The 24,060-nt window shown below is 42.3% G+C and overlaps 2 protein-coding genes across 9 annotated transcripts in view; both read left to right on the plus strand.

Moving 5' to 3' along the window:
* The window catches only part of nav1a (neuron navigator 1a), an 84,923-nt gene extending 81,790 nt beyond the window's left edge, over nt 1-3,133 (plus strand). For all 7 annotated transcript variants that reach the window (XM_085260796.1, XM_085260798.1, XM_085260799.1 and 4 more), the window contains one exon: nt 541-3,133. In XM_085260796.1, the coding sequence (XP_085116922.1) occupies nt 541-636 (96 nt within the window). In that variant the 3' untranslated portion in view covers nt 637-3,133. The remainder of the gene's footprint in view (nt 1-540) is intronic.
* A 191-nt stretch (nt 3,134-3,324) lies between these two features.
* Nucleotides 3,325-23,289, plus strand: mybpha (myosin binding protein Ha). 2 transcript variants are annotated; one of them, XM_085259725.1, is made up of 14 exons: nt 3,325-3,645; nt 6,353-6,412; nt 6,641-6,706; nt 7,087-7,221; nt 7,644-7,811; nt 11,447-11,535; nt 11,659-11,854; nt 12,165-12,304; nt 13,619-13,778; nt 14,176-14,312; nt 16,743-16,929; nt 17,093-17,149; nt 22,126-22,159; nt 22,332-23,289. In XM_085259725.1, the coding sequence occupies exons 1-12, from the start codon at nt 3,360-3,362 to the stop codon at nt 17,125-17,127; spliced, it is 1,659 nt and encodes a 552-aa protein (XP_085115851.1). In that variant the 5' UTR covers nt 3,325-3,359; the 3' UTR covers nt 17,128-17,149; nt 22,126-22,159; nt 22,332-23,289. The 2 variants fall into 2 exon arrangements, with proteins under 2 accessions (XP_085115851.1, XP_085115852.1); XM_085259726.1 differs by lacking the exon at nt 6,353-6,412.
* The last annotated feature ends 771 nt before the right edge of the window (nt 23,290-24,060 follow it).

Genomic DNA, 24,060 nt, shown 5'->3' on the forward strand with positions numbered 1-24,060 from the left:
CCTGCAGGTTTTAGATGTGTCTTTGATCCATCACAGCTGATTTAAATGGATAAATTACCTTCTCAAAGTTCTCCAGAGGCCTGGGAATGAACTAATCATGTGATGCAGGTGTGTTGACCCCGGGTGAGATCTAAAACCTGCAGGGACACCGGCCCTCGTGGACTGGGATTGGGGACCCCTGGTGTAGAGCCTGCAACACCTCATCTAGCAGCTCACTGTAACTGGGCCATCGTGCTCCATACTCACAGGAATGTTTAAAACTGTCTATCAGTACTAAATTCTCAATAGATGTACTGAATTTCCTGCGATTGTTTCCTCAACTGAGTCCTTTTATTCTGACACAGAAAATATATCTTTAGCATTAGAAACATAAGAAAGGAGAGCCTGATTACAAGACAGTCAAAAACGCTGGCAGAGCAGTTATTGGATTAAACGTAGAATAACTTAATCTAGAATAACTTAATAACAGAGAAGATTGCTACATGTGTAGCAATCTTCTCTGTGGCTAACTCTTCTTCTGTGTCTCCTCCTGCTCCACAGATGGCCATGCTGCTGAAGCTCCAGGAGTCGGCCAACTGCATAGAGTCTCCAGAGAGGGAAGGCAGTCTTGATCCCACTCTGCAGGCTACACTCTGAGTAGACTGTCGATAAAGCTAAGGAACTGTCGACTCTACAGCGCGGCTCTCACAAATGCAGTTCAAATGAGAATTTAAAGACTCCAAGATGAACTTTAATGTGTGCTCAGTGAGCAGTTACAAAGCTAATGTAAAGAATCTACAGAGAGAGGGAGTAGGAGGATTATGGACAGTGGACAATGGGTTTGCTCCTCCCGGATATCTGAACATGGGAAAGATGATGAAACCGCTTTGACAGGAAGCTGCGATGATCACGGCGGGGAAAGATGGTGTCTTTTCTCCCTTCTGCTCTCAGCTGGTATCAGATGGGCTGTTGTTGAATCTGCAAGTGCATGGTGACCAAAATAGTATAAAACAAAATATTACCTATAACCCCGTTGAATATTTGTTCCCTTTGTTTTGTTTTTTTGTTTTTTACTGCCGCAACCCTCACAACAACTATTGGTGCTTATAGGTTTATTTTGGAGGCACATGCGTCATTTCAGGAATGCAGACTACAGAAAAACAGTCTGATCACTCCCCAAAAAGTAGGACCAGCACTTGACTACAGCCAAAATGCACTTTATTTTTTTACTTGTAATAATTGGATTTTAGGAGGCCGAGTCAGTGACTGTGTATCAAATGGGGGGATCGGCTTGGCCAAATCATGCAGTTCACTAGTAAATCCTCCAGATGGCAGCATCTATTGATTCCTGCCTCTCTTCTGTTCATGGTGCGCTTTCAGTCTCACTAAAGGTGCTTGGTAGAACATAACGCACACTCAAAAACACAACTATGAAAAAGGCCTTGAATGTTTTCTTCTTTTCAGTTCTGCTATTTTGTCATTTATCGAATAAACAGAACTGCGAAGCTGCAAAGAGCAACGTGCATGAGGTGAAAACTGAAACGAGTGATGATTTCATTTTGGGTTGAGTCTGTAAAGAGAATGTCATCATACGTGGACTCGGTAACCAGTGTTATGCTGATATTATAACCACAGGAAGTCAATGTACTGAATTATAAACACAGAGAGAGAAAAAAATTGAAGAAAAAAAACACCCACGACCTGCTTGTTTATTGAGCACCGTTTCTGGCTATGCTTGCGTATACTCTGTATTTAGATATCAGTTTTAAAACACAGACTTCTCTTGTAATAGCTGACGACACAGCTCTCAAAGTCTTGATTTTGTAGGATTTTTTGTACCGAGTCATCTTCAGTGATCGCCCGTATGCCGACGTTTATCACCCGTGTCATCATCCCTGAAGCAGAAGCAGAAAACTTTAGCAAAAAATAGCCATAACATTTTCCTTCCTCTTTCCTTCCATCTTTTGATTAAAACGTGACTTTCTGCTAATTGTCAGTTTCCTTTTCTCACATGGTTTGAGTTACCGTCAGAAAAGACTGATTAATATTTAAATGTGACTTCCTCCCGTTTTGTTTCTTCATTGGTTTGCACATGAAATATGCTAGAGGTAGTAGATGACAGTATTTATTGCTCACATCTTGACTGTTAACTGAGATAAAGTGAGAAAGTATAAAGAGCGGTGTAAGAGGAGGGAACTGTAGGTTGCTGGGATACTCTTAAACCCCTTAGCTTGACCCTGAAGTACCTCAGACTGCCATACTCTGCCCACATGTTCCTCTACTGCTGTAAAGTAGAGGCACGATGCCTAAGTCTATCTGTGCCTGAAACACAATTTGGCCTAAAAAGCTGCTTTGATCTACCACACAGAGGCCTCGATCTAGAGGGAACATAACTAGTTCCACTGACCTACTCTGATGTCACTTCCATGTCATCACTTTAATGCCCAAATTTGGGTTTCGAGTGGGTTATCGATATATTTGGAGCCTTTGACAGGCAGTTATGTGATAAGCTGTAAGTTAAGATGATGTGTGTGTCAGTAAACTGCAGTTAATGTGAATGTGTATCATGACTAGGCTGCTTTGCACGATTTGACACCATCTTCAACTTAAGCTTGAAGGTCTTGTCGTCATTGGGGAGTTGCCTGAGAAATGGGAAGCTGCGTGAGAACAGATGCAAGCCTAGAGATGTGATGTTGATGCATGTATCCCTGGTGTGTTCCCAAAGTTTCCTTTCATTGGACCTACCGCACTTAAACCTTATCACGGGAGGGATTTTTAAATAACTGGATATCTTCCTCTTTTTCACATTGTTTTTAAGAGCAGACGTGGGGGTTTTTGTGTTTTTTCTTATGCAAATATTTGTAAAGATGTTTTGTTTTTCCTCTTTTGTACATTACATCACTATTGTAAACACTGTAAATAGTCACTGCGTCTGCGACAACAATCACTTAAGGGATCTAAGAGAAAGTTGGGCCCGCGTATGCAGAAAATGAGCGTCCTCTGTGGTTGTATTGTCTTCCTCCAGCAGGAAGGAGCACTTGGCTTAAAAGTGGGCTCGGTAAAGGTTGTATGGCATGTCTCTATAACCACATTAAATCCCATATGTCTAACATTGAGCAGTTGTTACAATAAAGTCATGCCATTCATCACATCACTACCTGTTTTTTACGTGTTTCTTTATAATCCACTAGGGGGTGCTAATGGGCCACTACTCAATTAAGTTGAAGGACCGTATTTGATGGTTTCTTAATTATCAGTTTAATTATCGACAGGTGTGTTACCTGAGTTAAAGGTACACAACTTTTTTTCTCCTTATATTTCTTTACCTTCAGTCTTCCCATAGAAGATGTGGCTTAAGTGGGTAGGCGGGTGTAGAAGTCATGGGAATGGGTGGAGCAGCCCACCAGCCCTCAGTATATATGTTACCTAAGACTCTTCCACCGCCTCATCCCGAGGAGTTCGCGTCCGCCAGCAAGATGCCGGCCAAACCTGCACCTATCAAGAAGTCACCAGTCAAGAAGGCTGCGGAGAAGGCACCTGAGCCCGTTCCACCCGTGGAGGCTCCACCTGCCGAGGCCGCACCTGCTGAAGCTCCTCCAGCCGAGGCAGAAGCAGCTGCCGCCCCTCCAGCAGAAGACACCCCCGCTGCTGAAGGAAGCGCTCCCGGTATCTCGATAGACTCTTGGGAACGGAGTAGAGTTGCAAGCTAATATTACTAACCGTGACTATGCGTGGGTAGCTCTCGTGTTTAACAGTGTTTGATTTAATTAAGAATATAAGCAGACATTTTCTCCCCCAAGTTGGGAAGTTCTACGCTTTTGTTGCATCAGACAGCTTTGAAGCATCCTAAAGCCAGTGATCAAAACTAAAGTGAATGCAGTGCAACAAAGTGCTTCCTAATTGTATCAAGTGAGTAGTAACAGTACAATTGTCATTAGTTTTTACAAGTACTTACTTTGAGCAAGGCTGCCATAATTTACTGCCTGTACTAGCAGTGGATCCGAGTACACGTGCAACACCCCCACTCTCCCCTTTCCACAAAGTTGGGATGTGAATTCCAGGAAAACTTAAAAGAAAAACCTGAACGAGACCAAGCATACCGATTTAGAGCAGAAACTTTCCCTTTTAAGCAGCTCTCTCTATAAGTGACAGGGAACTGAGAAGACCAGTTGCTCTAGTTTTAATGGTTTTACAAGCCATATGGTTTCCATTCTTACTTGCTGTAGGATTTCAGCTGTTCCACAGTTCAGCATTCCTTTGTCATATTTTTTCTTTCATATGTTTTAAGTAGGTGACAGGTGTGGACTGCTGGCATGGCCATTTGGGACCCTTTAATACAGAGCTATGCTGCTGTAATATGTGGAGAATGTGTTGCCGACATAAGCAAGGCTTTCCCTGAAAATGATGTCATCTGAATGGCAACATTTGTTGCTCTAAATCTGAGTAAATTTTAAAAATACTCATCATTTTAAAAACAAAACCCTCTAATCTCAGTTTGTCAGGTCACAGATAAAAGACCTAAATGTGTCTGAGCTAAGAAAACGCAGCTGAATTTCTAGATCTTGCATTTTGTTTTGCATGCGACTTGAATTTGTTGGCATGGTGGCATTTTTGTGGAGAGCCTTATTAGTTGGGAGATGTCCCTCCAACAAGTTACACGAACATTTTTTTCAAAAAGCAAACGGATTTCTTATTTTTTTACATTTAATATGTTGTCTTTGTACTATTTTAAATATAATTTAGTGTTGAAAGGATTTGCAAAACATTGTGTAGTGTTTTAAATTTTACTTTACAATCTGAAACTTGAACACTGTAAACTACAGTGTGTGCTACATAAGCAAAGTACAACACATTTCTTTAAAAACAAATCTCTGATGCTTCTACTCCTGTTCAGTAATTTACCCCAAGTTGACCACACATTAACTGTAAACACCAGCGCTTGAAGCCTTTTTGCAGACTGAAACGAAAGCTACCCTCTTGTATCAATACTCTAATAAAATGAAGAATTGGTTCAATGTGTTTTTGGCTTTAAACCTCGACACATAACCCTTAACCTTAACTGATGGCAATATGACAGAAGACAGAGGAGATTGAACAGCTACTAAGAGTAAACTTACACCACAGGCTGTCTCCACACATATGCCAACCCGTTCTCACTCCCAAAGCGTAACATTTTACGCTAGGTGACAAATCGTCACCATATTACGTTTTCGGCTACCCACCACGTTCCTAAATGACGACCTCGGAAAAAGAGATATGCAAGCTGATATGCAACATGTGTTTGTGTTCCACTGTGCACTTCTTGTGTTTCTGTCTGTAAATGTGTTTGTGTGTTCATCTTCCGCCTTTCTTAACTGCTGAGGTTTTTGTTTGTGGACATCTGGTCACCTGTTTGTTCTAACACAGCTGTACCCACACTGCTCTTTCCTGCTGCTTGCTCAGTAGAGTATACAGCGATGTGAAAAAAAGCTTTTGTGGGACTCTGTGCACTTGTTTGGAAAGAACAGTTTCCAAAGGAATGAAGAGGGTAAAGAGCAGCAGGTTTCTGGTAATCAAATGCTGGTTAACTGATCATTCGCAAGTCTGAGCACCTCTATAAAAGCAGCAGTTTTGGCAGCTGACTGGTGTGGAGCATTCAGATGCTTGTGTTAACACAATGCGAGAATCGTCTCACGAGTGGATGCCAAATTCACCCCAAGGTCAGACTGTGCAATTCTTAGATAAATTCCAAACAACACATTAACATATTAAATGTTAAAGTTCATGACAGTACAATTAGGCTTGTTTGGAAGGGTTGCCAAAAGAAAGCCTCTTCTCTCTTATAAGAACTTGGCAGCTCATCTTAGGCTTGCTAAGTAGCATCTAAAAAAACCCACAAGACTTAGTGTGGAGATGCTGTTGTTTTTCCCCAAATGTGGTGCTGTGCGTTATGACAAACACAGCATGCAAAAGAATCGAGATGTTGCAATGGTCCACTCAAAGTCCTGACCTTCGCACGAATGAAATGCTGGACAGGAGCTTAAGAGAGCTGTGCATAAAAAACCCCAGAGATAAGATAAAACTTTATTAATCCCTCGGGTGGGTTCCTCTGGGAAATTCAAGTGCAAGTCTCAATGAACTGAAGCAGTGTAAAGAAGAGTGGGCAAAAAGTCCTCCACAAGACACTGATAGTCAAGGATTCCTTCAAGTTATCACTTCTAAAGGTGGTCCTGTAATATGACACACATTTAGTTTTCACAAAAGGTTCTGTGAAAACTTTCTTTTTCACATCACTGTAAGTTTATCAAAATGCCTAAAAACGTTCAATTACCTGCATTAATAATGTCAAATTGTTCGTATCTAACTGGCTTCCCTAACGGCGTTTTAATGCTAGCTACAGCTCCTGCCGCTGAAGATGCTGCTGCTGCTCCTGCTGCAGATGCTCCGGCAGACGGTAAACATTATCGTTATTACAAATAAGTACTTCCCATCATGACTTTCCCAATCTGTGAGAAGGTAACTTCCTGATGCCTTTTTCTCTGCAGTAAAATAGTTTTTTTCAAAGGTTTGGACATTTGCATCGTTGAATGCTGCTGTATAGAAAAAATACTGTGGATAAGTACCAGGTTTTTTTTCTTGTATTTGCTTATAAAAATGTAAATATTCTCCTTTTTCTTGCTAGCTGCTCCAGTGGAACCTGCTGTAGTCGAGGAGCCACCTAAGGCCCCCACACCACCACCTCCTGCAGGTAACACTAACATCTGATCCTGCTGTGTGTCAGATGTAGCATTAATCTCCTAAAACAATTATATTCACTTTTATCTTGTATGTAAAGAAATTAAAGAAAGAGATCCTCTTATTTAAAAAGCTGGAAATGATAAATGAATTTGGCTTTAAATCAGATCTTGTATCAACATATTGTTTGACTGTTTTTCTAATGCTTCATTGTGAAAATGACAAAAATCTTCCATAATAATTATCAATAAAAATAACTGAGTTGCAGCTCCACATATTTATGCATTAGAATGTAAAGTATCTTGCTAATTTTCCCATTATGTGTGTACTTTTAACTGTTTTGTCTATATTAAGAATGCTTTATCAAGCTTCACTGCACTAAACCTCTCACAGTCCCCACCAGTGCTCCTTTGGACGTGTCTGTGGATGATGTTAACGACTCCAGTCTCACCATTAAGTGGAAGACACCAGAGACCATCGGAGACTCGGGCCTGGATGGATACGCCATCGAGTACTGCAAGGATGGAAGTAAGTCTGCATATGTGTGTCACATGTATGTGAGAGTGTTTGCTTGCACCTGTCCCCAGCGTGTCAGAGGGCAAATATACTCATTGCTGGGTCCGGGCCGTATACGGCAGGCATCAGTTTACCGGCTGTCGCTGTATCTCCCGACACCACTTTTAGAAGCACTCATTTGCTCAGATGACGGCATGCCTTCTGAGATTTCGTCACGGTAGCCAAAGTATACTTCTTATGGGCAGGTTGTTTGTAAACTGGTGTCAACAGGTGATAAACCAGTTAAGTTTAATTGAGGGGTTTTCAACATTCAGGAAAATTGCAATAAATAAAAAACCATCAGGAGAAAAAGCGGATAGTTTGCATTCTTTTCATAATATGGAATAATGACCCTGAAAGCCTCTCACTAACACAGATCCTTGGTTTCCCAACAGCAACAGACTGGGTTGTAGGTAACGAGGAGCTGACTGCAGCTAACCGATACTGCATCAAAAATCTGAAAGCAGGTGATTTGCTGCGCGTGCGCGTGGTGGCTGTAAACCCCGGTGGCCGCAGCGAACCTGGAACACTCGCTGACCCTGTGCCAATCCGCGAGGTTGTTGGTGAGTCATTATTGCACCTCACTATCAGGCAGCTTCCAGCAAAGTTGTCTTTTTTTGGACAGCTTTTTTTTAAAAAACAGTCTAAAATCACATAACACACTTACAAGTTAGTCTTCGTAGAAAGTGTCAAACCAACTCTAAAAACGTCTCATAATTCCTAAAAGGTTTCTTCAAACCTTTGTTGCTAAGCTCCCGTGACATTATTCTGTTTGGAGAAGGAACCACGCAAAGCTTGCTTGCACAGTACAATGAGAATTTCTATTTCATAGTGAGAATTAACACAGAGAATATGCTGTTCATCTCTGCACAAGACGTCCCGCACCAGAACCTTACTACGAAGCTCTCCGTTGCTGTGCAGCCACCTGGTAAAATGACTGTCTCCAACTCTTTATCAGGAGCTCTAACATAGTTGTAACTTATGACCTATCCTTAAAATACTCATGTTACAACCAGTGAGGTAGAGGTGGTATTAACTGCTGGTGCCTCAGATGGATTGCACAGATGCAAGCACATAAATCGCAAAGGTGCTGACAAGAGCTTTCATTAGCTGTAAGTCATGCTTTCATTTGCATGTACGCACATCTTCAGTCAAGACTGCTGGTTGGTACACTTTCAATTTACAGAATGTTCCTGTCATTTTATACATCCATGAAAATATATAACTAAACTAAATATAACTGAATAAATATAAAACTAAATTGCACTAAATCACTTTGAATCAGTTTGCAGCTTTGGTCCAGACTATAATATCACTTAATATACAGTAATGTACAAAAGCCGCCCCTTGTTTCTTTGCAATTTGCAGTGTTTACATGTATCCACACATACATGTAAACACTGCATATAAAGCAAAAACAGAGTTTGCACAATTCTAACAAGGTTAAAAGTCAGTATTTGCTATCAGCACCTTTATTCTTCAACGCAGCCTAAACTCTGTTAGGCAAACGTTCGTGTAATTTCTGTGAGTACTATTCAGGAATCCAGGCTTCTTGAAGGACATCCAGCTGTTCTTTGGACGTTGGCTGCCTTTTGTTCTGCTCTGAGTCAAGTTGATCACACACTGCTTCAGTCATGTTGAGGTTGAGTCCATGACTGAAAGTGTTCCACTGTCTGTTTTTCTATCCAGGAATGCTTTTACATTACTGGCAGTGCTGCCAGAGATGTTTTACAGATACTAATGTGTGATGGATCAAAATCTTACTAAGGTATCGTGAGAGGTTGCTCTCCATAAATCACCTTGTTGGTGCAAAAATACAATTTTATGTCTATCAAACTGTGTTATCTTTGACCTTTGTGTTACTTTTTGTGTCTTTCTAAATCTTTGAAAGACTCGATAATTATTGCTCAAGAAAGCAAACTGAAGGCTGACTCGAGATTTTTGCACAGTACTGTATTGCCGATACAGTTTGGTACATTCATTCATGAACTGTGTGTGTGAAACAGTCTTTCATTTACTTATCACTGGGTCACAGTTTACTCAGAAAAAGGCCAAACACGGTTATAGCTAGAAGTAAGTAGGCGTTTGCACCACGCCCAAATAGGCTCATTAGCAAATATTAACATGCTTGCCCTAAGATTGTTATATTAGCATGACTACCATGGGAAACGTGTTAAAGCATTTGACTCCAAGCACAAAAAGAGACTGCCTAGTACTATTTAACTAATAATGGATGCAGCCTTTTTGCTTACGATTGCATCAACGACTATTCTTTCCCCTTTGACCAATGCGTTCTTGTTAAAAATGCAAAAATCTGGCTGATGGTTATTATGACCTTTGTAAAATTCCTCACTTTAACTGTTGCTTCACTATTGTGGTGTGCTGTGTACTGAGAAGTACAGCTCCAGAATACACAGAGACTCTCTTGTCACCACACTTCGCTCACAGTACTTTTTCTGTGGTTTAAACCACAGTTGGTTTATTTTCCGTAGTTCTGATTCTGAACCCACACACTGACGTAGTGCCGACCTGAGTTGACATGCCCCAGTTACCCACAGCTTACTGTCTCTAGGCGTATTTGGTGAAACATGAGCCTAATTGTTGGATTCTGTATGGCTTGTTGAGGTTAAATTCAGCTGTGTGTCAGTCACAAGCTGTCCGGACCAGACACCCATCCACAGGTTTAAGCTTTAGAGGAAGACATGCTGACCTACATATGCTGAAAGCCCCCTACAAAGACATTTTATCCGGAGACAATGGCAGATTATAGATTCCTTGCAGGGGGGACTTACAGGCTGCTGGATGCCACAATGCCTGCAACACTTCGGGGCATTGCTGGGAAGTGTGCTGATTAGCAAGGATTAGTGTTTGAGCCAAATCTGGAGGCAGCCCTGATCTACTTGGGAAATGGTTGTTCCAGAAGCAAGATCCCATCCTGAGAAGCAATGATACGGTGACAAATGTAAGAACAGGAAGGCAAGATATCAGGTTAGATTTAGTGCATCAGAAGGAGAAGATGTAAACACTCTTATAGCTAGAAGAAGATGGAAGTGGATGTGGTGCCCAATGGGAGGGTAGTTTGAGTGGATTAGGAGAAGCAGGCTGTAGGGGGGGGTGAATGAGGTGAGGGAGGGCAGGAGCCTGGTGGTTTTATTTATCCTCTAAGCCCAGAGAGCTTTTCAGACATTTGCTGCTTATGCAGAAACATGTGAGAGATGCTGTTCCTGATACTTAGCACTTGGCGTGAAGGAAACCATCCAACAGAGCCCAGCTAGATGTCTGCGATGCAACTTCACCTGTTTGATTTTAATTCACATCAGGAGTTGCTGCAGTCGTCTGCAGACGTGATATCGCAACCACTGCTCAGCTGAAAGCGTTGACATGTATTTGTGGTTCCTTTGGGCACGACATGAGGGCTGTGCTTTCAGGGTTCAGTCTTTCTTGTCACTAAAGCTATTTTAGGAGCTGCTGGTTTACTTGTTCGGCTCTCCCTGCCCAGATACTGCACTTTTCTTTAAGCACACACAACCTTTGTTTAGATTTCACCTCATTTTTTGTTTTGTTTGGTCCTGCAAAACTGGGTCATGAGGCATAAGCACTTAAACGGTGGCTTGAGTGTGACGATGTATCAGGTCTACTTGCATCAGTATGGAAAAGATTTCATGTTAGCTTGTTTTTTATGTTTTTAAGGAAATGTTTTACGTTGAAAAACTGAAGTGAAAGTGCGACGAGCTGACGCTTTAAAAAATCTTTGATGATCAAGTTAGTTTTTAATTGTATGCGTTTCGCACACATCGCTGTTTCAAATTAGTTTGTTTTGTCCTGCTAACAGTGCATTTTCCACTTTATAGTCATTGCTCTTTCTAAAGTTAAATAGACTGTCAGCTTCTCGGCTGTTATGACTATTTTTCTGTCATGAATTTGCATTGTTAAAACTGTTGTGGGTTAATTTTAGCCTGTTCAATCATGTTCTTGTAGACTTTGCAGCAGCAGTAGCTGCTCTATTTAGATCTTGTTGACCTGCCATTATATGCATGTGTGACCACACTTTAAAGAGTCTGACAGGATGTGTATACACCGTGCTTTATGCTGTTAGCATGTAATGTTAACTGTTCAGTAAATCAGCAGCAAATCTGCTCAGTCAGACTGTAGAAGACGGACGAGGTGAAAAGTAAACATGCTTGATTTGACTTTGCAGACCGTCCCAAGATCCGCTTGCCTCGGGCTCTCAGGTCCCGCTATGTCAAGAAAGTCGGAGAGCAGATCAACCTCGTCATCCCGTTTCTTGTAAGCGGGCTAGTGTGCATGTTCACTGCATTAGTCAGTGAGGAAACGTAAAAGGCTGACAGATACATTTTTGAACACTTCGGTTTATTTTGCTTTTAACCGTTCTCGTTTTCAACTCCTTAGGGAAAGCCTAAACCTGCAGTGTCCTGGCTTAAAGATGGTCAGCCTGTGGATACCAAGAAGGTCAATATCAGGAACAGTGACAAGGACAGCATCCTGTTCATCCGCAGCGCTCAGAGGGAGGACTCTGGTGTTTATGAGATGACCCTAAAAGTGGATAGCTTTGAAGATAAAGGCACAATTACCCTTCAGATTGTGGGTGAGTGACACATGAGACATAAAACAATCTCATTTACACAAAGGAATATGTGAGCGTGTCAAACTGTTGATTCACGCGAGGCCTTCCTGTTAAATCTGCTCAGCTGGCTTTGCAGCTGACGTGTTGACTTCCTTGTTTCTAGACTTGTGACTTTCTCTGGGTATTAGCCAACATAAATGACATCTCTGACAAAGATGCCAGAGTGCTTGAGCCTTGTGCCAGCTACTGCTTAAAATACATACAGTTTAAATAGATGGTTTTCTCATTATGATTGTAATACCGTGATACTTACAGTAATGTGTTTCATCAGAGCGCCCTGGTCCTCCTGCTAGTATAAAGCTGGTGGATGCCTGGGGCTTCAATGCTGCTCTGGAGTGGACTCCACCCAAGGATAATGGCAACACAGACATCACTGGATACACTGTCCAGAAAGCTGACAAGAAGACTGGGGTATAGTAGAGATTTACTCAAACTGCACAAAACCCATCTGTTACACCAGATCAGTAATGTTGACATGAATCTCACAAACCCAGAGCATCACTTTTTATTCATAGTTTGAGGTCGAGTTGCCCCACAGGTGTTGGCATCTTTAACACGACACAGAAAGATGCACATTTATGTGCATTTAACTCGGTTTTCAGTGTTTCATTCAATATGATGCAGTCAGAGTGAAGCCTTACTGCAGCATATTGGTCTGTTTTATAAAGGTTCTGTATTATTGGTGAATTTCAGATTAACTCTGAAGTCGGAATTAACAAGTTCCCAATAACAGTTTCATCTGGATTGTCTCCTCAACTGGGATTTCCAACTCGGAAATTCAGAGCAGGAGTTAACAATCAAAGATGGCGGCAGTGAATGTAACCAGTAGTGGATATCTAAATCTTTTCATTTGTACAGCCCCTGTTGTGTATTTGTGATTTGCTAATAAGACATTTGCAGAGCAGCCACTATTCGGGGATGTGCTGCAGCGGTGCTTTTCAGAGCAAAAGCACAGGTATTGTGCTGTATTGGTAGTGATGCATGAAAGACTCAACCAATTTCTGACATCCAGGCAGCTGGAACGAGGCGTAAATGTCCTTTTTACAGAAATGCACTAACCAGAATGTTTGTGAAAATGGTCTTTGTTGAAGTGTGTTAGTGAAACAAAGACATTTTTCAGCTGGAGTCGTATTTGTTTTACAACGAGCAGGATTAGAACTTACACAACAAAGCAGCCGCTGTGACCTGGTATGGTAAATGGTAAATGGCCTGTATTTATATAGCGCCTTACTAGTCCCTAAGGACCCCAAAGCGCTTTACATATCCAGTCATCCACACATTCACACACACATTCACACACTGGTGATGGCAGCTACATTGTAGCCACAGCCACCCTGGGGCGCACTGACAGAGGCGAGGCTGCCGGACACTGGCGCCGCCGGGCCCTCTGACCACCACCAGTAGGCAACGGGTGAAGTGTCTTGCTCAAGGACACAACGACCGAGACTGTCCGAGCCGGGGCTCGAACCGGCAACCTTCCGATTACAAGGCGAACTCCCAACTCTTGAGCCACGATGGCCATTTATGATTAAATAAATGTTTAAATTGTGTGTGAGTGTAGGCAGGGCCTTGAAGGGACTTCACATATTACATGTGTAAGTATACTGAGTATACTTGAAAATTGAAATAATCTACATGAAATGAATAGAGATGAATTCAGTCCAGTAAGGACCAGTCTTGCTATCATTTCACACGTCTGATCCGACTGTCTGCTGTCTCACGCAGGAATGGTTCACGGTGCTGGAGCACTATCACAGGTTAAGTGCCACCATCTCAGACCTTGTCATGGGCAACTCGTATTCCTTTAGAGTGTTTGCTGAAAACAAAGTGGGCATGAGCGAGAAGAGCACTGTCACAAAGGAAGTGGCCACCATCCAGAAGACAGGTGACCCCCTGAATGCACACAGTACTTTCATTTGTCTCACATCAGTTTGTTTCTGTTGCATAAAGTTTTAGTGGCACGGCTGCAGTACGAATGGATACTTAGATTTTATTGAGCTGTGGTTAGTTGCAAGAATCTGAAGTGGAGACTTGAGGAGTGGGAATGGCCTTGGCACTGCTTTAAACATAAGTGGATAGCTCTCTTGGCAAGTGCTCTGCTATTACTGAAATAAATTTAAATAGGCTGTGAAATCATTAAGATGATTACCATAGTTGTGTTACAGTGTGTTTTATTCTTTAAGCAAATGTGTGTAGTAGTTCCACTTTTAAACATAATGCAGTAAAAAAGAGGATCTGCACTATATCTGGCTCATAAAAGCTTAACGCTGCTTCCTTTACAGGTATTGTCTACAAACCTCCTGAGTACCCGGAGCATGACTTCAACGAGGCTCCAAAGTTCACCACGGCCCTCAACGACAGAGCCGCCACCGTGGGATACACCACCAAGCTGCTGTGCTCTGTTCGTGGGAGTCCTAAGGTTAGACGTGCATTACTCTCATTTACAGATGTCAAAAAGGTTTCATTCATATTTTTTTCTTGTCTGAATGTTTGCTTAGTATTTTATGATAGTTTGTCTTCTTAAAACATTTGTAATTAGACGCCTTAGATTTTAGGGAACTATTATGACAGTGGTTTAATATTAGAGCTCACATTTTTAACAACAAAAACATCCAAAACACCAACATCTTATATAAACAGCAGTGTCTATACAACAATTTATTGATACTAGATCTTATCAGTTGGTATCGTGGTGGTATCCTAACAGTTGACTGGATATTTAGAGCTCATGCTCACACTAAAGGTACAAAGCTAGGAGGACACATGGAAGCATCTGCTGGTTATAAATAGAACTGGCCTATTGAGATTTGGGGGACTTTCCATGTTACACAAACATAGCAAATGTTCCTTTTTGAACTGAAGCGGTCTTATTCTCACCAGAAAACCTCACAAATGCACTTTAAATATGATATTAGTGCCACAGTTAAAAAAGGATGCACTCTGGAGTTCAGGGAGGGCTTCCACTGGTATGTTTATGGGGATTTTCAGAATGTATCTCACTGTTTGGCAGCAACTGCTTGGGTTAAACTTATCTTTACAGTTGTCTGACAGATGCAGGCAGATTAAGTGGTTGATTATTCGTCCTAGCTGTCCTTGGCTTTTCCCCAGGACAGCAGCAGTTAGTTGCCCTGTGCGTGCCGGTGTAGATGAGACAGAGCTAACAAATTTGGTACAGCACGGCACAAAAGCTGACGTTAGACAATGAAGAAAACAGGGATTGATGGGTAATTTGTTTGTAGCTTTGTGTTTGTTCTTTTTTGCAGCGTTTAGTATTTATTAGTCGTTTTATGACAGTATGCCACAGTTTGGGACAGTGAAACTTATCACAGACAAAGTCTGTAGCTGAGAATAATGAGAAAGCAATTTTCCTTCAAGTTAGTATCTACAGACTGAGAGCTGTCCTTGCCAAATAGGTCTTTCTTGCCTTTCCCTGTGGCGTAAAAAGATTTCTCCAAGTAGTTGTATCATCTGTATGTCTGCTTAACCATGCGTCCAACAATCTGTCGTCCTCTGCTTATCCAGCCTATCCCACTGGGCATAGGGCAGGGGCAGGGTACACCTGGTCATCTACTTAACCGCTGTATGACCGATACTTTAACTTCACGTCTTTACATAATCACTGTAAATTGAAATCTCTTATACTCCTGTAAGTGGGCTTGAAGTGTTTTATAGCATGTGTTTATCGAGCCACCTCCTCTTCCCTGGCATGGAGTTCAGTGTGGAGAGGTCCAGTACAAAGGCATGCTCAGTAGTGTGATAGCTTGTCCTGTTGTCTCTGATAAAGAGCTGTCACATAGAGTAGGGGACTGCATTAAGGGGGTGAGAGATGCGTGATAAGAAGGGCGGACAGAAAAAGAGACAGTGATAAGAAGTATAGATTGTTCTCCTTTCATGGGTGATTGAAGATGTGTTTGTAACACAGAAAGCACTATTTTTGCCGCCCAAACAGACCACAGCTGCAGAACAAGTTTAAATAGCTCACTCTGTACCAAGCAGACAGGAAAGAAAAACCACGACAGTTTAAAGTAAGAAATGTAAAACTGAAGTGGAAAAAAACACATCGGTGAAGCTACAGAGGCGGACCACAAATGTCAGTTTTGCCAGGATTAAGAGATTTAAAGACCAGTTTGAAACGGTAACATTCACTGACTATTGGCAGGGGTTTATTAGGCTTTACTGAGACGCCAGTTGTGTTTTGTCACACAGGACACATTCAGTCAAAACAGAATTGGTCTGCAAATCAACCTTTAACCTGTAGAAATTACTGGATTTCTTTGCATTTTCCCTGTTTCGCCATTTAACCATTTTTCTGGTGACCAAGTCCGTTGCCATGCCAACAGTTCTCTAAGGCTTTACATAGGTTAAAGAGCTAACATCGAAATCAGCATGTTCAAATATACACTATGACAGTGTGACCAATGTGTATATTTGGGAGGTTCGTCTAGTCTTGGGGAAATCTGAAATAAACCGAGGTGCACAGAACCTGGATGTCTTTAATTAACTTATTTAATTAACTTACAAACATAACCTGATCTTGATATTTTGTGGCAATCTTTCGAATAGTTGTTGAGTATTCAGCTTGGAAGTGGTAGACCAACTGACTACCTTAACCATGCTTCATGGCCAAAACTGTCACACACTTTTTCACGTGTCTCTATTAGTCGTGTCTTTACAGATTGGTTCCTGAATGTGTCCGATGAATATTCTCATGTTGCAGAAGAGATCAACCTTGTACATCCCAGCTGCTGTTATCATGATAATTCATGCAAGATGTTGATTTTCATTAACATCAGTCTTGGTAATTTTGTGGTAAAGTTAATTTATTTTGTACATTTTTCTTTCATCTCAGCCTAAGATCGAGTGGTTGAAGAATCAAATGGTCATTGGTGACGACCCCAAGTATCGTCAGATCTCCAACCAGGGCATTTGCTCCCTCGAGATCCGAAAGCCCTGCAGCTTTGATGGTGGTGTGTACACCTGCAGAGCTAAAAATGCCCAGGGAGAGGCCACCGTCTCCTGCAAGCTCGAGGTCAAACGTATGTATCTACTGTTGATCAAATGGGGAAATATTTCTACATTTACTCTTCAATATTTTCTCCCTAAGCTGTTGTGAATTATTGTAACTATAAAAAGACATTTACATCAATTTGAAAAGCAGAAGTTTTTTTAACCACAGCTACACTTTTTTTTCCTAAACAGAGGTCATTCTTCCAGATGCTGAGAAGGGGAAATAAACTATTATCTAAACTTCTAGAGGTAAGTTCATTAGCAACTTACCTCTGTTCACTTGCCTAAACCCTCACTGTAAATACCTTAGTAACATAGGACACTGTGAACATCCATCTGTAAACAAGCAGACAGCTTTCCCCTGTGCTCTGCATCTACCTGTACTGTTTTGTTTCAGTTTGTTTTTATTGCTTTGTTTACTCTTCGAGGTGTCTCCCTATTTCTCTGTAGGTGGCCTGTACTGTAAGTTCTTGTGGTACCACTTGGCCATAAAAATAAAACCACTGCCAGATAAAATGGATGATTTTGATATGGATCATCATTTTAGCTCATCATGTTCCAATCCAATGTTCTGCTTCCTGGCAGTCATGCTACTTAGACACATCCCACTCACGCTTGCAACTAGTGCAAAATGCCACGGCACGATTTTTAACTGGCAGAAGGAAATTCGACCACATCACTCCGGTCTTGGCCTCTACATTGGCTTCCAATGGAATTTAGGATCCGTTTTAAAGTTCTTTTATTGGTTTTTAAATCTCTAAATGGTCTGGCACCTGTTTGTTTGTCTGACTTGTTGAAGCCACATGTCCCCATTCCTGCGCTTCGGTCAGCAACTGTTGCTTTCTGTCCCAAAGTCACGGCTGAAACTTGGAGGAGACCGAGCGTTCTCTGTTGCGGCTCCGATGCTTTGGAAAAGCCTTCCTCTCCTTATTAGACAGACTACATCAGTGCCAGTTTTTAAGTCCAGATTAAAAACCTATTTTTATTCCCTGGCTTTTAACTCTGTGGGTAACTGGCATTTTTATTAATTTTATTGCTATGTCTGGTTTTTGCTATTTTATTCCTATATTTATATTTATTGTTATATATATAAGATAAGATAAGATAAGATAACCTTTATTAGTCCCACACGTGGGAAATTTGTTTTGTCACAGCAGGAAGTGGACAGTGCAAAAGTTATGAGGCAAAAATTAGAATACAATAAGAATAAATACAGTACACAGCTGTACAGAATAGAATAAAATAATATACTATATACAGTAGAATAAAATAGAATAAAAATATACAATAAGATAAAAATAGAATACGAATGCTATATACAACTGAGTAAAAATACAACGATGACAGAAAGGATTATTGCACTTAGTGTTATTGCATATGTATGGATGTGTGTGTTTGTTCAGTTAAAGTCTTTATTATGGAGTCTGACAGCAGTGGGGAGGAAAGACCTGCGAAATCTCTCCGTCCCACACCGTGGGTGCCGCAGTCTCCCACTGAAGGAGCTGCTCAGTGCTGTCACAGTCTGCTGCATGGGGTGGGAGATGTTGTCCAACAGGGATGACAGCTTAGCCGCCATTCTCCTGTCACTCACCACCTCCACTGGGTCCAGAGGGCATCCTAGAACAGAGCTGGCCCTTCGGATCACCCTGTTCAGTCTCTTCCTGTCCCCAGCAGAGATGCTGCCGCCCCAGCAGACCACACCATAAAAGATAGCAGAAGCCACCACAGAGTCATAGAAGGTCTTCAGGAGTGGGCCCTCCACTCCAAACGACCTGAGTCTCTGCAGCAGGTACAGCCTGCTCTGCCCTTTCCTGTAGAGGGCGTCTTGAGTTATGAGTCCAGTCCAGTCTGTTGTTCAGATGAACACCAAGGTACCTGTAGCTGTCCACAGCCTCAATGTCCATACCCTGGATGTTCAGTGGTTGCAGTGGAGAATGCTTGTGCCTGCGGAAGTCTACCACCAGCTCCTTGGTTTTACTGGCGTTGATCTGGAGGTAGTTCAGCTGGCACCAGTCCACAAAGTCTTGAGTCAGTCCTCTGTACTCCTTGTCGTCCCCATCAGTGATGAGGCCGACTATTGCAGAGTCATCAGAGAACTTCTGCAGGAAGCACTGGGTGGAATTGTGGGAGAAGTCTGCAGTGTAGATGGTGAAGAGGAACGGAGCCAGAACCGTTCCCTGTGGGGCCCCCGTACTGCAGACGACCCTGTCCGACACACAGCCCTGAGTCCTCACATACTGTGGTCGGTCGGTGAGGTAGTCCAGGATCCAGGTAGTGAGGTGATGGTCCACTCCAGAGTTCACCAGCTTGTCCTTTAGAACCGAGGGAAGAATAGTGTTGAAGGCACTGGAGAAATCAAAGAACATGATTCTCACAGTGCTTCCAGCGGTCTCCAGGTGAGCGAGGGAACGATGTAGGAGGTGAATGACGGCATCATCCGCTCCAATGCCAGGCTGGTAGGCAAACTGAAGTGGGTCCAGTGATGAGCTTGTTAGGCGCCGAAGCTGAGCCAGGACCAACCGCTCCAGGGTCTTCATCAGGTGGGATGTCAGAGCCACCGGCCTGTAGCTGTTGAGGTCCTTGGGGCGTGAAGTCTTTGGCACTGGTACAACACAGGAGGTTTTCCAGAGCTGTGGGACTCTTCCCAACCTCAGGCTCAGGTTGAAGAGGTGCTCCATCACCCCACACAGTTGGTCCGCGCAGGACCTGACGACCCTGTATTGGATGCTGTTGTTGGGGGTGGGGGGGAGTGAGCAGGGTGAATAGAGGAGGTGTGAAGTGTCAGAGGTGGAACAGCAGCAGTGGGGGTGGGTGAGTCTGCAGCCGATGTTGCAGACTGTCTCATGGTTGAATCAAATCTGTTGAAGAAATGATTCAGTTCATTTGCCCACCTCACATCCCTCCCAGGCAGAGAGTTCTGCTGTTTGTGGCCTGAGATGGTTCTGAGGCCTCTCCAGACTTCACCAACGTTGTTTTGCTGAAGCTGGTTCTCCATCTTCTGCCTGTAGCTCTCCTTCCCATTCCTTATCAGTCCCCTCAGCTCTCTCTGCACCCTTTTCAACTCCTCTTTGTCTCTGGATTTGAAGGCCCTCCTCTTCTGCTTGAGGACGGTTTTAATTTCTGGGGTAATCCAAGGTTTGTTGTTGGAGAAACACCGTACAGTCCTGGTAGGTACGGTGTTATCCACACAGAAATTAATATAGTCAGTAATGCATGTAGTAAGGCTGTCGATGTCCTCTCCATGGTCGTCACAGATCACCTCCCACACAGTCAACTCAAAACAGTCCTTAAGAGCCTCCTCGCTCTCCTCTGACCATCTCTGTACTGTGCGGGTGGCTGGTGGCTCCCTGCGCACTAAGGGCTCATACACAGGGACAAGGTGCACCAGGTTGTGATCAGATCTGCCCAGGGGAGGGAGAGGTGATGAACTGTATGCCTCTTCAGCATTGGCATACAGAGTAAGTCCAGTGTTTTATTGTCTCTGGTTGAGCAGGTCACATACTGGGTGAAGGTGGGCAGTGTGGAGTCCAAAGAGGCATGATTGAAGTCCCCTGATATTGTATATATATTCTTTTTAAAGTGCTATATAAATAAACGATGATGATGATGGCCTCTCCCTGTATGCTATGCAACATCACTATGACAAAGTATTTGTTATTAAAGCTTTCACTGGCAAACCCAGTTTACTGGCTCAGTTGTCATTGGAGATGAAATGGGACAGACTGATAAAACCTGCAGAGCCACTGACCAGCCATGAGCTGCAGTGACAAACTCATCAGTTTAAAAGCAACGCCGCTCTTGCTCTCCTCTTCCCTCCTCATGTCTCCTCTCAGCCTTTATCCTCTGTGCATTTTGTACATTGCAAGCCCTGCTTTTAGATGTGGTAATGTGGCGAGGATTAATGATGGCTAAATAGAAATACCAAATCTGATGTTTTCACTGCTTGTATTATGCTATTTATATCCTCACTCTTAGACTGCCACATTTGTGTTTTGGTGTTTTAATTACTCCAGTGGTGTAGAATTTCACAGGGAGTGCTAAAAATTTCCTTTTAACTATTAAGATCTGACACATCAGCAGATTCACATCCGTTGATAACTCACTCTGTTATTTTTGTACACAGCCTGTTGTTAAATTTCAAACAGAACGCTCTATTTATGTTGCTTTAGCCTGCCTAAAGTTTCATGCTCACCTGCAAGCAGCTTTGCAACCCACTTTCTTTTTATGCTGTATCTGACTTCATCAGTGTCAAATCTCTTGATACCTGCTGTGATGGTGTTGCTCTTTCTGCTATGTGCTTTCCATGGAGAGGTTCCAGAAAGCAGTCACAGCAAACAAAATCTTCTCAGAGTGTAGGGATCCTGACGAAACTCTGATTATATTTAAAAATAACCACTTGTGATTGAATGTTGCTGTTCAGCTCCAATTACATTTTGTAATATGCAATATAGGAGAACAACCATTGTGCATTATTTTTGCACTTTGAACAGTTTCAGTGTCCTTCTTAGTTGTTTGACTTGAGGGAATAAAATAGTTGCCATGATACATACACACTTCAAACTTGACCTTGAGTGTGGTCAGGGACACAAGTGTCTTCACATCATGCTGTTACGTAAATGGGGTCACATACCTTTCTACTCCGAATGCAACTCCAGTGTGTTTGGATGGGTTCACACCTGTATTTATGTACAGCTTGTGATCAGATTACTGAAAAAGCGTTTTCAGGCCAAGTGTAAACTGTGCCCTATAAATGACGTGATCCTGCTTATAAGTCTCTACAAGGTGTCAGTATGTGATCCCATACAGCTCAGCCTTACATGGGATGGCCCCGCATGGGGAGAAAGAAGGATTAGGCAGGATTGGCCATTGGGCGAGAGATAGGGGTGATGTCAGTGCGGCACTCGACAGCTTCTATAAATGACTCCAGATGATCTGACACACAGCCAAACTCTTCACATTACCATGAGTCAACAGGCCGAGTGCTGTGAGAAGAGGGGAGAATGGGCTAAGAGAGCAGAAACTGAGGCAGATAATCCCTGATGGAAAATACGCACTTAAGCAATCTCACACATAAGGACACACCCAGACCTACAAGACAGCAAGACCTTAAACGAACGGTCAAGCTTTCTGTCAGAATGTTTCTGATTAAAGTGATTACCAATATCTCATGATTCCATTTAATGTCTTCTTCCTTTAATTATCTTTCCACCTTTCTTTGGCTTTAGAGGACCAGCAGAAGTCCAGGTCTTATGTTTTAAGGTAAGAGTTTGTGTGTGTGTGTGTGTGTGTGTGTGTGTGTGTGTGTGTGTACATCATTCAGTTACCGGTAAAATAATTCATTAAATTAATGCACAATATGCCAATTTTATATCCTCTGTGGAAATATGACTGCGTGTGTGCAAACCTTATAAATCCCTCTTATTTCTTCCAGAGTGTTTGAGAAGGTGCAAGTTGGCTGTGCGGCAGTGTGTACATAATGAAGAAATGGGCAGAACACCATACCAACATCTCCATGTCTATTTCAAATCAGACACCCTGACTCTCCCTCCAGCATGCATGGAAGATCCAGCCCATCCCCGTTTGCCAAACGTTGTATGTTATTTCAGTTGGTGACATGTATGTAAAGCTATATTTACCATGTTTTTTCTGTTTGTTATAGTAAGTATATATAAGGTACATGTACTGCTCAATGAAACAGTAAATCCTGGGAGATGCGATGCCTGTAGGGATGTTACATAAAGGTTATATTTTATTATATGTTATGTGATTTTCTTTTTAAAAACATAAATTTAAAGATGCTTATAATACAGTGTCCCATATGCTATTAGAGTTATCTACAGTTATTAAGAGATTCATAGGATTTCAATAATGAGAGTTCAAGTTGCTATCATTTAATGAAACAGCCTTTGTAGACTGGTTCTCTGGCATTTTGATGAAATTCTGGTTACTGGTGGCGTAGTGGTGAGTACTGTTGTTTCTCAATAAGATGTTTCTAGCCTTCGTTAAGTTTCTGTTCCTGTTCCTGTGACTTAGTGGGTTTCCAGGCTTCCTCTCACAGTCCAAACGTACAGTTATGTCCATTAATATTTGGACACAGACAATTTTTTCTAATTTTGCTTCTGTACCTTACCACAATGAATTTTAAATGCAACAATTCAGATGCAGTTGAAGTGCAGGCCTTCAGCTTTAATTCAGTGGGTTGAACAAAAAGATTGCATAAAAGAGTTTCCTCCTGTTAATGCTCTGCCAGGCCTTTCAGTTGCTGTTTGTGTGGAGAAGTTTAGTCTTCAGCAAGTTAAAAGCTCAGTTTGTTACGGTCAGGTGACTGATTTGGCAGTTCAAGAATATTCCACTTCTTTGCTTTAATAAACTGTGTTGCTTTGGCTGCATGTTTTGGGTCGTTGTCCATCTGTATTATGATGCTGCCCAATCACTCTGACTGCATTTAGCTCAATTTGAGCTCAATTTGTCTCTGAACACAGACAAACAAACAAACACTAGTGCCCCAATGACACTGGCAGCCATGCATGGCCAAGCCATCACACCGCCCCGCTGTGTTTTACAGATGATGTGGAATGCATTGGATCATGAGCTGTCTCATAATTTTGCCATCTTGCCATCATTCTGAGAGACGTTGATCTTGGTTTCATCTCGAAAGAATATTTTTCCAGACCTGTGCTGGCTTTTTTGATGTTTTGTTTTTTTGTTTGTTTTTTAGCAAAGTCCAATCCAGCTTTTCTATTCTTGGGGCTTATGAGTGGCTTGAACCTTGCAGTGAACTCTGTATTTACTTTCATGGTTGGTTACTGGTACACCTACCTCCTGGAGAGTGTTGTTCACTTGGTTGGCTGATGTGATAGGATTTTTCATCACCATGGAAATGATTCTCCACCACTGTTGTCTTCCTTGGACATCCAGATCTTTTTACGTTGCTGACCTCACCAATGCTTTCTTTCTCAGGATGTACCAAACTGTAGATTTTGCCAATCCTAACACTGCAGCAAAGTCTCAGATGAGGTTTTTTTTTTCAGTTTTTGCAGCTTAAGCAGGCTCGTTTCACCTGCATGGAGAGCTGCTTTGACCGCATGCTGTTCATAGCAATATCTTCCAAATTCGAGCACCACAGCTCAAATCAACTCCAGTCATTTTATCTGCTTCAT

The sequence above is a fragment of the Mchenga conophoros genome, linkage group LG20 (assembly GCF_057382185.1).
Source record: "Mchenga conophoros isolate Kocher_MC1m ecotype Shallow Benthic linkage group LG20, M_conophoros_male_GT1.1, whole genome shotgun sequence".
NCBI lineage: Eukaryota > Metazoa > Chordata > Actinopteri > Cichliformes > Cichlidae > Mchenga > Mchenga conophoros.